The following is a 15,380-nucleotide window of genomic DNA, read 5'->3' on the forward strand; positions in this document are numbered from 1 at the left end:
AGGGTTGACAGTGTTGTGTTCCGGGCTCACTGACAGCTGCTGGCGCTCTGTGGTGCTGATAAATGTAGTGTTTCTCAAACTGTTTCTGGCAGTTCCTTCTGGTGAGAAGCCATCAAAGCTGCCCTAAGTTTGCTGCATTTTAATGATATACCGCTTTTTCTCTCTTACTCTGTGTTGACATAATACAAATTGTGTTTTGTTTTTAAATGACATTATTTAAATTGACATGATGAAAGATGGTGATTCAGCAAAGGATAAAGTGTCACGCACTTCTGCTGTTTGTCTCACTGCTCTGTGTGCTTGTGTGTGCGTGTGTGAGTGTGTGTGCGTGCGTGCATGTGTGAGTGTAAGAGAGAGAGAGAGCGAGAGAAAGAGAAAACATGGCTGTACATAGCTACTTAGACAACGACAGGACAAACCGTCCCCTGTTGTTTTTGTGACGTTGGGAATTGCAGGTAATTTTCTCGCATTTCGGTCACCAACCACCAAACTGTTTGCTTTTGGCAATATAGAGCAAAACAATATAGAGTAAAATTCACTCTCCTTTCCTTCGCAAATATGAAATACTTGGAATATGAAACAAATTCAAAGTAATCAATGCATCCATCCAAGTCAGAAGATATCAGGTTCAGCAGCCTGCTGTGTGAGATTAGACCTGCAATCGTTGCTACTCATTACTGCCAATAACAGCACACCTAACACTGACCCACTTTTCAAGCCAGTTACCCAATACAGCAGAAGGCAGTACATATTGATTTGGAGTCTTTGGATAAAACTTCAAAACTTAAATGACTCAAGACATTGAAAGGCATCACGGCAGAGAATGACATCGTTTTTTAAAATGTAGTGATACTGTGTAAAACCCCTGCTGTGTCTCAGTGGCATTTACACAAACTTCTCCACCCATCTATCCTTAGTAGACTTGACCATTGTAGTTTACACAAGTCTTTACAGTGGCTTCCTTTGTGTCAAATGACAGCGTTTAAAGAACTTCTTGTTGTTGCTTAAAGCACCGAATAGTTTGGGGCCAAAAATGCATTTTTTATGAGCTGCCAGATCATCTGGTACAGGTCTGCCTACTGCCCTCTAAACGTTATGGAGCAGCATCATTTAATCTGGAACAAACTCAGAGAGATCATCTCATTTCAAAAAACGCTTGTTCGCCACTTATTCACATCTTGCCCCTTGCCGTTTTATTTTATCTTATTATTTTATCTTATTTTATCCTAATCTTACTTTGTTAAAATCCTATTCATGTCTCTTGTTATACTGCTTAAGGCCCCTTTTCAGTCTCATGTATTGGATTGTTGTTGAAAAGGTGCTATTCAGATGAACTTGTCCTGCATTAACATATACAGTATGCCCAGATACTGTAGTTCACACCTTATTCCACTGAGTCACCAACTGGCCCCAGATGTAGTGCTGATAATAGTCATAGTATGGTGATAATGCATTTCAAGAAGGACTAATCAAGTAGATATTAGAGGAAAGAGCAATATGTTGCTGTAGTCCTGTCTCCTGTCACCAGTAAACTGTCTTTTTGAGTGGCAGAAGGATGTCGCAATGAGGTTGCCCGTTTTCTCACTGCAGCTTCCTGTGTGATTTTTTATTTTGCAGAACTCAGTTCTGGCACCAAGGCTTCAGGATTATTAAACCTTATAGACCCTGTTTGGCTTAGTGAGCCCTATTGGGGTTCTAATAGCCCGGTACCTGAGATGGCTTCATCCCCATCTTTCTATGTACAACTCCTTGTTCCATGACAAGCTGTAATACAACCAGCTGATATCCATCCCTCCATGTCCAATGTGGTGTATAGGGCCAAGGGGACCTTCATTTTGAGCTCTGGAGAGCATGAGGTCGTAGTAATGCCCCAAGGGACTGGTCAGTTTATTCGTCACAATCTTGGATTATTTAATAAATCAGGCATTGGTGACATTTTTAAAGGAAACAAAGTGAGTGATTAGACCCTCCTCCCCTTGAAACCATATGGTAAAAATACTGCCTAACACCCATTGTCTTAACAAACCCATTCTTCCTCAAAACAATTTCAATTGTGTAAGTTTTTTTAATTCCCACTGGTGCACAAGCAAAGTTCACCCTGGGTGAATTACACTCATTTACTGTATATTACGTGGATGACTGAAATAAGTCATTTTCAAGCATTTTATTTTATACATCCACTTTTAGTGCAATGAATGTGTTTTCTTCTACAGGGTTTTTTGTATGGTTCCTCTTTCTGTGATTCTAATCTTGTCCGTCAATCAACTCTATTCTTGGTTTTTGTCACTTAGAGGGAGAGTACTTTGACTTGCATTCATTCTCTGGAGACTAACCCTACTGTACTGTAAGTGTTGTCACTTACTGTACAAACAAAAGTTAATGGTTCACTCTTTGAATCCCATACACTTACACATATTTGCTTGTGTTATGAATTAAACTCATGTTGAGGAGAAAACTCAGGTGAACAGACTTAGGTCGAAGCGTTTAGCTCAATTCAAGCAATAAGGTTTATTTGTAACAGAAGTATTATGTCCAGCAGTTAAACGTGCACAGACCTAGAAAGTTCACTCTGTAGGAGCGAATGAAAAGCTAAAAGGCGCTTAGACAGAGTGCGGTGTTAAAGGTTCTTCTGATGGAAGCCTATTGGTTGAATACAAAGTAGGAGGTGGATCTGTTTTTTAGCATTCAGATGACCTGATGGAGCTCTGGGCAACTTCACCCACACTGGCTCAGTTCCGGGACCGCCTTCTCTGGAACGTCAGTGTGTCTGCATATTGTTAACACTTAAGGTGCCGGAAAAGGGTGCAGTTCTAAGCTATTTCGAAGTCTCTTCTTTCGAGAACTCTTCTCCTACTCTAAGATGGCAGTTTCCGCCCTAATCTAGTGGTTTAAGCAAGTGTTTCTTTCAGGGCCACTGTATCTGTTTCTATCGTGCGAAAATGCGACGGAATGCCCTGCTTGCAGTTTTTGACCTACTTACAGTGACCTCACAACTCCACAATATAAGCTTACAAGTATAGCTCATATTATTTAACATTGAATGAATATATTTTTATTTACAAATCCCCCTTTTCACACCTGCTAGGTGTGAACTTCTTAGACTTGGAACTACTCATTCAATGGCTGTAACTCGATGTTTAGGTCCCTATCATCTGAATTGTCTGGATCGGAAGCTGGTGGGGTGCTATGTCTAGTTCGGGTGTGTGTCTGATTCGGGGATGGAGAGGGAAAAGGGGCAGTTGAATTAGATGGGTGCTGGTGTGTCTGATACTTGGTTTCTAGTCCCCAGATCAAGAGGGCAACTAGTATGCCCATACCCCCCCCATTATAGTTTTTTTTTTTTCCACATCCCACCCCTTTCCAGGTGAAGCGCTGCCGACCTCGGTCGGCGGGGTTTGCATAAGGGTCCCCTAGACAGCGTCTAAGTTCCCGATGCATTTTCCAAATTAGTGCGAATTTCTGCCAGTGTTCTGGTTGGTACCGGTGCTGGGACACAATGTGTCAGGTGGTGCCAAGGGGCGCCTGATTTTCCCTTGACCTGGACCGAGTGTGAAGTAACCTCCTTCACCTCGTACGGCCCAGTCCACCTGGGGTCAGTCCACTTGCGCTTGTGAACCTTGACCCTGACCCAATCACCTACTTGTATCTGCTTTACAGCTGCCGCTGCTTCAGGTACTGCTCGAGTCCTCTCGATCTGCTTGGAGAGAGCTTCAGCAAGAGAAGTTAGGGCACTCATATAGTCAGACATTTCAATCTGCTGTACATCCAGAGGTGGCATATGACCTCCATCTCTGGGTGGACCTGGCATCGGCCGGCCAGTCATGATCTCGTGTGGGGAGGGATGTGTTTCTCCCCCTTTTCCGGACCTCATGGCCATAAGGGCCAGGGGCAGGGCTTCAACCCATGTTAATTTGGAGCCCGCGCAAACTTTGGCAATCTTGGCCTTAAGGGTCTGATTCGCTCGTTCCACCAGGCCCTGAGATTGCGGGTGATTGACTGACCCGAATCGGTGTGTGATTCCCAGAAATTGCTCTACCTGTGCGAGCATGGTGTTGCTAAAGTGTGATCCGTTATCGGAGCGGATGCATCTCGGTACTCCGTAACGGGGAATCAGTTCTGTCTGAAGCCACTTTACAACTGTCTGCGCGTCTTCTCTCTTGGTGGGAATTGCTTCCACCCATCTTGAAAATCTGTCTACCATTACCAAGATGTACCTCTTTCCCTGCACTCTGTTCTCTGGTCCCATATCTGTATAATCTATGCTGATGTCTTGGAAACAGGCTGAGGGCACGGGATAAGATCCCATCGGTGTCTTGAATGGTTTTCTTGGGTTGTGATTTCCACAAATTTGACATTCATCGCAGAAGAGGAAAGATATCGCTTCCATGTGCGGATGCCACCATAGTTGTTTTAAATTGTCCAATGTCCGTTTCTTTCCCTCGTGTGTAGGTCCGTGGGCCCCTGGTAGGAGTGCTGCACACAGTTCTGCTGAGGCAACCACTCTGCCGTTGTGGGCTCTCCACAGACCTTCTTTGTCTTTTTAGGCTCCTTTTCGTGTCCATTCGGACCATTCATAAGGTCCTGCTTTCTTTTGATGATCTTTGATGTGCTCGATGGTGAGCTCAGGTGGGCCGGATGTTGGCTTCATAACCATTTGGCGAGGTGTGTAGCCTCCAGTTTTCTTTGCTGCTCTGTCTGCCGCGTCATTACCGGCGCTGATTCGTGATCCGATTGTGTCATGTCCTTTGCATTTCATGATGGCCACCCCCTTTGGTAGTTGGATTGCTTCTACCAGCCTTCTCATAGCTGCTTCGTGTTTTATGGGGTGGTCATTTGAAGTGGTGAAGTTTCGTCTTCGCCATACAGGGCCATCGATGTGGGCCGCTCCATGGGCGTAAGCCGAATCTGTGAAGATATTTACAATTTTGTCCGTGCTCCACTTCAGAGCCTGAATCAGTGCTTCCACTTCCGCTAGTTGTGCTGAAGCGGGTTGTGGCAGTATCCCTGACTCCACTGTTTGGTGATAGCCATCACTCTTCTGTTCGACCACTGCATAGGATGCAATGTTCCCTTCTTCTCCTTTGTAGCAGCAACCATCCGTGTACAGCCAGGCTTCAGCTGTGAGGTGGGGAGTGTTTTGGAGATCCGGTCTCAATTTGTTTTCTTGTACTGCAACTTCCTCGCACACATGTGGTTGTCCATCCGTAAAGTTAGCCGTCATATTTCTTGTGGCTGGCACAAAGGTGATGTGTGGCATGGTGCAAGTGTGTTGAATCTTTGTTTTCCTTGCGGCACTGAACGTGAATTATTTACTCATCAGGAATGCCGCCACGCCATGGTGCGTGTGTACTTCCAGTGGATGGCCCATGACAATATGAGAAGTTTTTTCAATCGCTTTTGCCACTGCTGCAACATATCTTGCGCACGTGGATTGACCATTTTCCACAGCGTCAGGTTTTGATGAATGATACATCAGTACCTGTCTCTCACCATACATCAGTACCTGTCTCTCACCCCCTTTTTCTGGAAGAGTACAGCATTGAGTAGGCTGTCTCTTTCGGAAAAATCAAGGTGGAACGGTAGGGAGTAGTCTGGGGACATGAGTGCGGCGGCATGTGCAAGTGCTTGCTTCAAGTGCGAGAAGGCTGCTTCACCCTCTGCTGTCCATGTGAGGTTGGCAGTAAGATTTCTGGTGCCCACTTCCTTCAACATCTCTCTGAGAATGGTGGTGTGGTTGGTGTAGTCTGGGATATGGGCTCGTGAGTAGCCTGTTAAGCCCAGAAATGAGAGGAGAGCGGCAACAGTGAGCGGTTGGGGATGTTGCAAGATGGTGGCCCTGTGCGTGTGTGACATTTAGAGTGCAATGGACGTGGTCCAGGGGAGTTTTGTACGGGAAAAGCTGAGTGATTTTTGGTTTGAGAATGTTGAACCAATATTGGATGGCAGGGGTCTGGGGGCCAGTTTGAAGAAAGCGTAGCCAGAAAACCTCTTCGTCTGTGGGGGACACCGTCTCTGTAACGGGAGCAAGGGAGAGAATGCGTACTGGCATGGACAACGTACTAGTTGGTGGGTTGGACGAGACATGGACACCGTCTTGGTTCATCCAGATGATCGGATTGAGGCGAGTCATCGGATCATGTCCTAGCAGGTTGACTGGGCAGTTTGGAGCAGAGAGAAAGCTGTGCATGAGGGTTGCATCTTGAAATGTGATGGGGAGAGCGGCGTGTCAATAGGGAGGGCTGTTGTATCCTCCAGGCCATTGTTGTTGGCTACTTGCCTGTGTGGCATGGGCCCCGCCTTGGGGACCATGTCCCTCGTCCCAAGGAGCCTGATGGGCCCCTTGCTGTGGTCTTTGTCTCTCATAGCCCCGTCCGCCTCCTCCTCTGGAGTATTGTCCTCTTCCTCTCTGTGTTTGCTGCGGTGCTGCCCTGCAGTGTCTTGCGAAGTGTCCCGGTTTCCCACAGTTGTAGCAGAAATAGGATGCTCCTCTGTCTCCAGGCGCTCCTCTTCTTCTGCTTTGGGGGGCGGGCCATGGGACTGAAGGTGATACTGGGGGGGAGGAACTGGAGGAAGTGCTGGAGACAGGCCAGTTGAGGGCGGGGGAGGGGCCGAGGCCAGAGATGCCTGGCCCGGTTCCTGTGCAGTCTTTTCCAGACCTACCGGGGCTTGAGTGGTAGGGGTGATGTCGAGGGGGTAATGTCAAGGGGGGTGATGTCGAGTGACAGATGGGGCCTGGTTTTTTCTTTTCCGGACGACATGTCCAACTGCATCCGATCCGTCATGGCCGTTCCTAGTGCCATCATTGCCACTCGCTGTTCCTCTTCTCTGTCTTTGCGGGCTTGCTTCAGTGGGTTAGCGAACCCCCATCGCTTGGTTTGATTTGTCATTTGATTTCTCTCTGCAGTCTGTGCTTGAGCCACTCGTTTTGTCAAATCGTTGGTAAAGAGCAGGAGGTTGTTGACCGACGGAGGTAGTGGACTAGCCGCCTTCCACCACCCCTCCTCTGTCCATCGTTTCAGAGTGCAAAGTGACTGCTTTTTCCAGTTTTGCACGCAGTTCTCCTGAATAGCCACCAGATGGAGCACCAGCTCCAGCCATGTCTTCTTGTGTTCTTCTTTTTCAAATAAAGTTTTTTTTCTCAATTCAATTCAAGTTTTTTTTGTTTTTTTTTCGAATTTCAATTTTTTTTTTTCAAATTTCAATTTTTCAAATTTCAAATATATATATATATATATATTTTTTTTTTTTCTAAATTATTTGGATGCAGTACTCTCGAATGTCCACCAGATGGAGCCAAAGCTCCTGTCAAATGTTCTTCTTGCAGTTCCTGAAGTGCCAACAGAGGGAGCCAAAGCTCCTGCCAAATGTTCTTCTGCCTTGCGACCTTGAACGAGACTTGAACTGTCCCTAGCTACAATCTCTCACACTCCCTAGAGCTGCACCTGGTTCTTATCTACAATTTTCACTCCCTTTTTCAGTGTCTCTGCCTGACTGTCTGCCTGCTCTGTTTTCGCTTCTAAATTGTTTACGGTCCCTAAGCAATACAATTCCCAATAAATCTGTAATCTTTCTAACTCTACCAGTAAAACTGACATGTATATTAACCCTCAGCTTCACTCAGTCTATCCTAGTGTTTTGTGTTTCTGTGGTGAGTGCAAAGCTTGTGTCTTATGCTTGTTCGCTGCTCCACTGACCGTCAATCACTGAAAACCACACAAACCTGTGCAACACTTCAACTCCAAATCTCAGCTGTCTCTCACACATGTACGCTTCACGCAATCACTCATCCATACCAAATTGAAACCATACACTGCCGCAATTTTACAATTACAATTTTGAGTCTATGTCTCCCTGAGACATTATGTTGCCACAGTTTTACAATTACAATTTGAGTCTATGTCTCCCTGAGACATTATGTTGCACGCAATCAACCATACACTGCCGAGTTATACGAATTATTCATACACAAACCACGTCTGGAAAACATCTCTGCCGATCTGCGTTTTCCAGTGTATGCCTTCGTATGAACTCGGTCCCTTAAGGAAATGGCAATATCTTGTGCATTCTCTGAATTCGGACCTGTGTCTCCCTGAGACATTACCCAGCACTCAATCGACCACACACAGCCGTATTCCACAAATAATCGCACACATACCACGTCTGGAAGATCTATTGATCTTATTGTTTACAGTGTACGCCTTGTGCGAACACGGTCCCTAAGGAAGTGGCGATATCTTGTGCTACAATTGAATCAATGTCTCCCTGAGATCATCTACGCTGCACACAGACCATACACTGCCAATTCTGGAATACTCGGACATCAAACCACGTATGGATCTTCGTTTTACAGTGTCCGCTTTCACACGAATCTGGTCCCTTAAGGAAATGACGTTGTGCAGAATCCTCTCACACTCCTCTCACATCAGCGTATTTCAACAACAATTTCTATATACGTGGTCCAAATATCAGCTTGCTACATTGCATAAATCAACAGTGTGGCCCGGTATTCAGTCTTTCAGACCGTCATTCGTCAGCGAACCAAAGCTTTCGCCACGGCTGTGTAACCTCCGAACAGTTATCAAAACTTACGCGGTGAACACAATGTCAGCCTATCCAATTTCACAATCATCAATTTCTGTTAGACCCACTCACACACATGTACATTCTATACTAAAAGCCCCCACTGCTGTCATAACAATTCTGTCACAATGCTACGTAGTTTATCTTTAGAAATTGAGTCAATGCAATTCATACTCACAACCCAAGAACCGACAAGGCTTGGTCGAGACACCGTGTTCCCAACATTTCTTGAACACAGGTCACCCAGCTGCAGAGCGGGCAGCACACTTTTGTGGGACAGAGTTGGTCTCATAGCCTCGAGTGGTGAGTAAAAACGTCTTGTTTTGGAATATATGGTTTGCACCTGCTGATGCTAAACCATTTCAGAATGCTCTTGATTTCTGCTCTGCAGGTGTTTGTCTCGCCTGATGGATCCTGGATGCTTTGGAGATTGGTTGATTGACAGCACATAATCTGATCCTGATCTTTTCCTCAGGAGAAAGCATTTATAAATAATATGGAGTGGACAAATGACAAGTGGAACTAATCAGAGTTGTGTTTTGAGTGAATGAATGGGTATTTCTACACCAACTCATCATCCTGCAACTGTCAATCCATGTTTGAGTAAGGTTACCTGTAGTTTCCCATGTCAGGTGCTTTTACCAACAGAGACATGTCCAATGACAGCTGCAACCTCCCGTTGGACACGGACACGTTTGGCCTGACCTGTATCTATGGCCTGATCTTCTCTTTGGGTCTCCCCAGCAACCTGCTTTCTCTCTGGGGACTGTACCACCTGGGCCGCTCTGGTGTAGGAGGCTGCCAGCTGGTCTACATTCTCAACCTGCTGCTATCAGACCTCTTCCAGCTGCTCACCCTACCACTGTGGATCCTTTATCTCCAAGGTGGTCACCGCTGGCCTTACAGCCAGATAACTTGCGAGCTGGTGGGCTATGTTTTTTACGTAAACGTCTACGCCAGCGTCATGTTCTTGTGCCTGATAGCGCTGGACCGCTGCCTGGCCATCGTGTACCCGCTTAGCAGCCGCAGAGTACGGACTGACCGGGTGGCAGCGTTTTCTGCCGTGGCAGTTTGGACCCTTACCTTCCTGTTCTGTCTGAGTGGACTGCTGCCGTCCGTGTTTGACTCTGATCGTCTGCTGTGTCTGGAGCAGTACCCAGTCAGCCCCAGATACGCTCGCTTCAAGATCACAACGGTGGCCCTGGGCTTCCTGCTGCCACGTGCCATACTCGGGTGAGTTAACCCCAAGTTCCCAGTGAGGACACTCCCACATGTTGTGTTTCTAAATATGTTCAAAGCTTCTGTGGTTAAATGAGTCAACAATTTACAATGCACAAGAACTTATTTTTGTGTCAAAATAATACAAATGGTCAGAATTGTGCTCCAACAGAAGGGTAGCATACTATTTACCAACCATGAGTTAAAGTAATCCAATAAAATGTATGAAGAGTATTGCAACATGAACTGAAATGTAGCTGAAAAAAACTATTTAGGGCCCCCTTTATGATACAGAGCTACTTTTCCTTGTTTATGTGTGGTACAGTTTGACAAAGGGAAATGGTATAATGTCCTTGGGGAACATTATATAATCAAGTATATTCTGATGGCTGATGTTCTCAATTGCAACTCTGCTTCCTCCCTTAGCTACACCTCAGCCCACATTGGGGTGACACTCCGACGATCTCCGTCTCTCTCTGACCATGAGCGGCACAAAATCGTGGGCATCCTCGTCGTGATCACCATCAACTTCATTGTTGTGTTTGGACCCTATCACCTCGTGGGCGGATACAGATTTGTGTCCTTGCTGCTGACTGACGAGCCGTGTGGAATGGAGCGTTCCATTTTCCTCATCTATCGCCTGTGCTATGGTCTGACCAGCCTCAATACCCTGTTGAATCCCCTCTTCTATATCTTCCTGTGCCCCGATGCCCGGCTAGAGCTGCAAAGATCCTTGCCCTGTTTGGGAAGGGGGCAAAGCACGCACAAAAAGATTAGCCTCAGTACCAGAGCGCCCTCAGACAACCAGAGGGAGAGCGAAACTGGACATAATAATCTTCTGGAGATATAACTTGGATTTAACCTCAGAGCTGAGCTCCTGGTATTTAGTCAAAGCTAGTGTGCCACCAAGTGGAAGTGCATGTGTACAGTGTGTTTCAGCTCTCAGCAAATGTATTCATTTTCTTCAGGGTGCTTAACCTCATCAGCTCTAAGACTTCCACGAGTTCAAGTTTCAGTTACTCGTCATGATCTAAATACTGTTTCAGAGGAACACAGAACTGTTGCTGACATAAACTCAACACATATATAATTCAGTGCAAATATGCCAAAAAATCCACTCTTTTGTGATATCCAATACCATCCCCAAATTATACAACCAAAATAAGATCCATCTATTTACTCGATTGGTTTATTGATAGTGTGGAAATGAATCAATCATTTCACAATCAAACTGTGTTCTTTTACTGTCATGTTACAATTAAAAATGTATAAATTAAAAATGAATGTTCAATCACGTGTTTGCTTTCAGTCATTTTAAAAATAGAAATATCTGCGGAAGCACAAGCATGACTGTGGCTACATGACCGCAAGGGAAGTGACACACCTGAATGTTTTTTAGTTTATTAATGTTTAGAAATGTCACAGCATTAATACATATAGACACTACATCAATGGAAATTATTACAATAATGGACATTTATGACAACAATTCTCTATTATAAGCATAATGGGCAAAAAAATAAGAAGCGCATTCTGTTTTTCAAAGATGTTGCCTGTGTCAGCTCCTGCTGATAACATCTAGTGAGAGACACATGTTTACAAAGCAAGCAACTAAAAAGAAGCAATAATGTATGGGTCATTCAACAAAATATACACATCAGACAAGCATCCACGTCAAAATAAGAAAATCATGCAGAATACTATGATTGTTCCAGCAGTTGTTCATTCAGTACACACTGCAGACGAATGCTGACTAAATCGCCTGTCATGATGACTGCTGTGAGAAGGGCCTACAGGAAGCGAAAGGAGGTGAATGTTAGTTGAGAGTTTGTAATGATACTAAGCCAAGAAGTAAACAGAAGCCTGGCCATTATTGCAGTACGTTTTCGTTCAGTTCTCAGTGGAATTAGCAAGACTTTCATTCTTCTCCTGATCCTCTCCCTTCAGACAAACGGTTGTAATCAAATTGCTCTGCTTCAACTCAATCTCGGTGGTGGCGAAAGAGTTTGAGCAGTGCTGCGGCGTCGGCCAAACTCTGCCAGATCCTCAGCCAGGACACTCTCCATCACCGCACCCAGAGAATGTCTGATCTTCTTGCACAGGTCAGGGCAGCTGAACACGTACAGAATGGGGTTAAGGACACTGTTAAGGAAGCCGATGCTTGCTGAGATCGGGAGGAACTTGTCTGCAAATCTCTGGGCAGGATGCCCACTGGGAGCCATCACCTCCATGATGATGAAGAAGTGGTACGGGGCCCAGCAGAGTACAAAGCTCACCACCACGGCCACCACGAGTCGAACGAAACGGAAAGGGCGCCGGTTGCCTCTGCGTGCCAAGCTGGTATTGACGGCGGCATAGCTGAGGATGATGATCAGAAGAGGGATCAGGAAGGACAGAAAGAGCTTCATGAAGGCTAAGGCCTCTTTGCGCTGCTTACATAAAGGTCCTAGGTCAAACGGATCAGCAGGGAGGAGTCGAGCAAAATTGTAGTAACACTGGATCTTGCCGTTAGGTTGATGAATGGTGTCACGGAATATGTAGAAGGGGATGGTGAAGACCACAGCCAAAGCCCAGATCACCCCACATATCCTCCCCACTAGTTGGATGTTCCTGTAGTTCTGGGCCCAGACGGGTCTCAGCACCACCAGGCAGCGGTCCATAGAAATGGCCGCCAGCAGGAAACCGCTGACAAACATGTTGAGAAAGAAGATGGAGGAATGGATGCGGCAGAAGGTTGTGCCCAAGGTCCAGGTGCTGCCGCAGGCCATGTAGACGGTGAAGAAGGGCAGGGAGGAAGTGGCCAGCAGGTCTGAGGCTGCAAGGTTCAGGATCCAGACACCAATGACAGAGCGACGGACATGGAAGCCCACTACCCACAGGATGAGGAGGTTCTCTAGGATGCCAATGGAGGAGACCAAGCCATGGAGGGAAATGGTGAACATGCTCAAAGAGCTCATCTTGTCTGTTTGGTTTGATGGGTGAAAAATGCTGATATTTGCCCCCAGGCTGACAGGACAGTGCACCATCTTGGAGGGCAGACGTCTTGACGTTAACTTGGCCTTTTGCTTCACGCTGATGTGATCTATCACAGAGATTAGAACATATACAATGAATGTCCGATTCTATGCCCATTCAGATATTTAGATAATTCTATAACAATAAATATATTTAATTCATGCAAAAACAGTTTAATGTTCATGACAGGACACATATTCTCACGATGCATAAGCCGCTTTTTGGCTAGAAAACATTTTTACGTGTTTCCCAAGCACCAAGAACAAGAAACACAGCAGAGGTGTGAAAAACATGCGTTTTCTGTTTTGCATATACTCTGGTGTTTGCATGCAAATGATCTGTTTCTCTGTTTCATTTGATTCTTTTGCACAACCTTCAAAACGAATACTGGAAAACTCTTCACAGTCTGTAAGTTAATAGGTGATTAAACTAAGTATTTAGGCTTTGAAGATCAGAAATACATTTAATTAGAATAACTTTTGGGTTGTCAGGTTGTGAAAAAAACACCATCCAGCCAATTGTTCACAACCTAGCAATCCAAATATTGATCTTATTGATGGATCTAACTAAGGCATTTATAAGTAATTCATTAACAATTAACTAAACAAACACTAGTTACAACTAATTTTCTTGAGGCAAGATGGCAACAACATTAGGTAAATTAGTTTATCATACGCCCGAAAAAACTAAATAAATTGAATTGAATTGAATTAACAGCTTAATAGTGTCATTCTGAAAATGTATCACTTGCTTTCAGCCCTGAGTTAAGCAAATGTTAGTTTAGCTCGGCCATTTGTGGTTACTACTCTGTTGCAAACTCTGCAAAGGCAAAGACAGTCTGGTGATAGGTCTTAACAATCTAAACGCATTTGATCCATTTCCAAAGCACATTTAATTTGTAAGGAGTGAAAAAACATCTTTAAGTGGATTAAACTGTCTCCTTGCAAGATTCTTACACCCCTCGTGCTCAGCACACAGACCTTCTCCTGGAAAAAAAAAGAATCCCTCACCTTTTCCTCTGTCCCTGGTGGGTCTGATGAGATCTCTGTCATAATGTTTCTGTATCACACGGTACGCAGCACTTGCCTCATGGGCGTGTGAGTACAGAACAGAAATAGGTAGTCACAAACTCTCCAAAAAAAAAAGTAGTGCTAAATGTGACACCAACCCAATTTGACCTAACTTCAAATGAGGCTAATATTTGGTCATCTAGTTTCTGAAAAGCCACTGCGCAAGGAAATGAACACAACGATGAACACAACGATTGTTGAATTTGGTGGAACACTTTTCTCAGAACTGATCTTATTTATACAATCCACTGTCCTCTCTGGATTGTGGAGATATCCTTTTAAACTACTGGACTCTTTAAACCACAGTGTTATTCAATTCGCCACTCAAGACAACTGTTGCACAGTTATATGAAAAGGATGGATAGCCATCACTGACGTATCTATAAGGCGGAGGTTTTCTAGTCCAGGTCAAAGTGAACAAACGTGACACCAGCACATCTCAGGGTAGTTGAGCCTTAAAAGTTCTTCATACCAAATCTTAACTGGGGAGCACTGGTTTCTGGCACTATATGCAGCTCACTACTGGAGTGGACTGCAAAGCAAACTGAAGACACACGTTCCTTGTTATGTGATGAGTGCCGTCTGATCTGAGACATCCTGATTGCATAAAGCTTAACTAACTATTGACGATAATCTTGTTAATATTGCTATTACAAAGAGTTTATATGTGCATGACATTCAGATGTGCATATTGCCATTTTTTATATAAGTGTTATATAATAGCATCAATAGCCAATCTAAATGGATCATATTGTTCGGCGATATTAATACATTCAGAATTGGCCTATAATTAGAATTGCAAAGTCAAACAGGATGTCAACATAATTATGAAGTGTAATTTATAGAGTTTTCAAACTCAAACTTGCTTCGAAGTAATGAAATATACAATCCACTGGTGAAATACTTTGGATCACAGCGTACTAATTGCACATGCATGCTACCACAGGTCTGCACGAGTCGTTTACTGTGTTCTTACCTCGGAGAAAATTCAAAATACGAGAAGATTGGTAAATGTGACAAGTTCTGCTAAATCACTAGTATCTCATCACTATGGAACAAATCGGTTGGTACGAGTGGTTCTTGCCCGAGGCCCAATGTGCTTATGGTTTAGCATACCTGGTCAATTGCTAGGCTGCAGTTAGCGCTTTCAATACCTGTGCCACAAGTATCAGTTTCTGTGTCTTGGTAATTGCAACAACAACGAAAACACACTATAATACGCTTATACTTTGTATTTCTTAAGTGCAAGGTTTGTGATTTATGGAGGTGCTTCACTCCTCTAAGCACCAGGAGAGAAAACACTTGAGTAACTGCTGAGAGATATGGGTTCACATTTTGCTCCTTTATCCAATATGAGGATGTACAGGCCTGTGGTATGTCAGCACAGAGCAAATACAAGCCTCAGGGTTGACAGTGTTGTGTTCCGGGCTCACTGACAGCTGCTGGCGCTCTGTGGTGCTGATAAATGTAGTGTTTCTCAAACTGTTTCTGGCAGTT

The 15,380-nt window shown here is 44.7% G+C and overlaps 2 protein-coding genes across 2 annotated transcripts; one reads left to right on the plus strand and one right to left on the minus strand.

Moving 5' to 3' along the window:
* Positions 1-9,232: 9,232 nt before the first annotated feature.
* On the plus strand, positions 9,233-10,648 carry LOC306796914 (G-protein coupled receptor 4-like; the record flags this gene model as incomplete). Its single annotated transcript, XM_079295985.1, has 2 exons — positions 9,233-9,813; positions 10,225-10,648. The coding sequence occupies 2 exons, from the start codon at positions 9,233-9,235 to the stop codon at positions 10,646-10,648; spliced, it is 1,005 nt and encodes a 334-aa protein (XP_079152111.1).
* A 668-nt stretch (positions 10,649-11,316) lies between these two features.
* On the minus strand, positions 11,317-13,866 carry LOC306796285 (prostaglandin D2 receptor 2-like). The gene is made up of 2 exons (XM_079295139.1): positions 13,824-13,866; positions 11,317-12,880 (listed from the first exon to the last, which is right to left on the minus strand). Exon 2 carries the CDS (start codon positions 12,822-12,824, stop codon positions 11,775-11,777), a length of 1,050 nt encoding a protein of 349 aa, XP_079151265.1. The 5' UTR covers positions 12,825-12,880; positions 13,824-13,866; the 3' UTR covers positions 11,317-11,774.
* Between the last annotated feature and the right edge of the window lie 1,514 nt (positions 13,867-15,380).

The sequence above is a fragment of the Melanostigma gelatinosum genome, assembly GCF_949748355.1.
Source record: "Melanostigma gelatinosum genome assembly, chromosome: 23".
Taxonomy (NCBI): Eukaryota; Metazoa; Chordata; class Actinopteri; order Perciformes; family Zoarcidae; genus Melanostigma; species Melanostigma gelatinosum.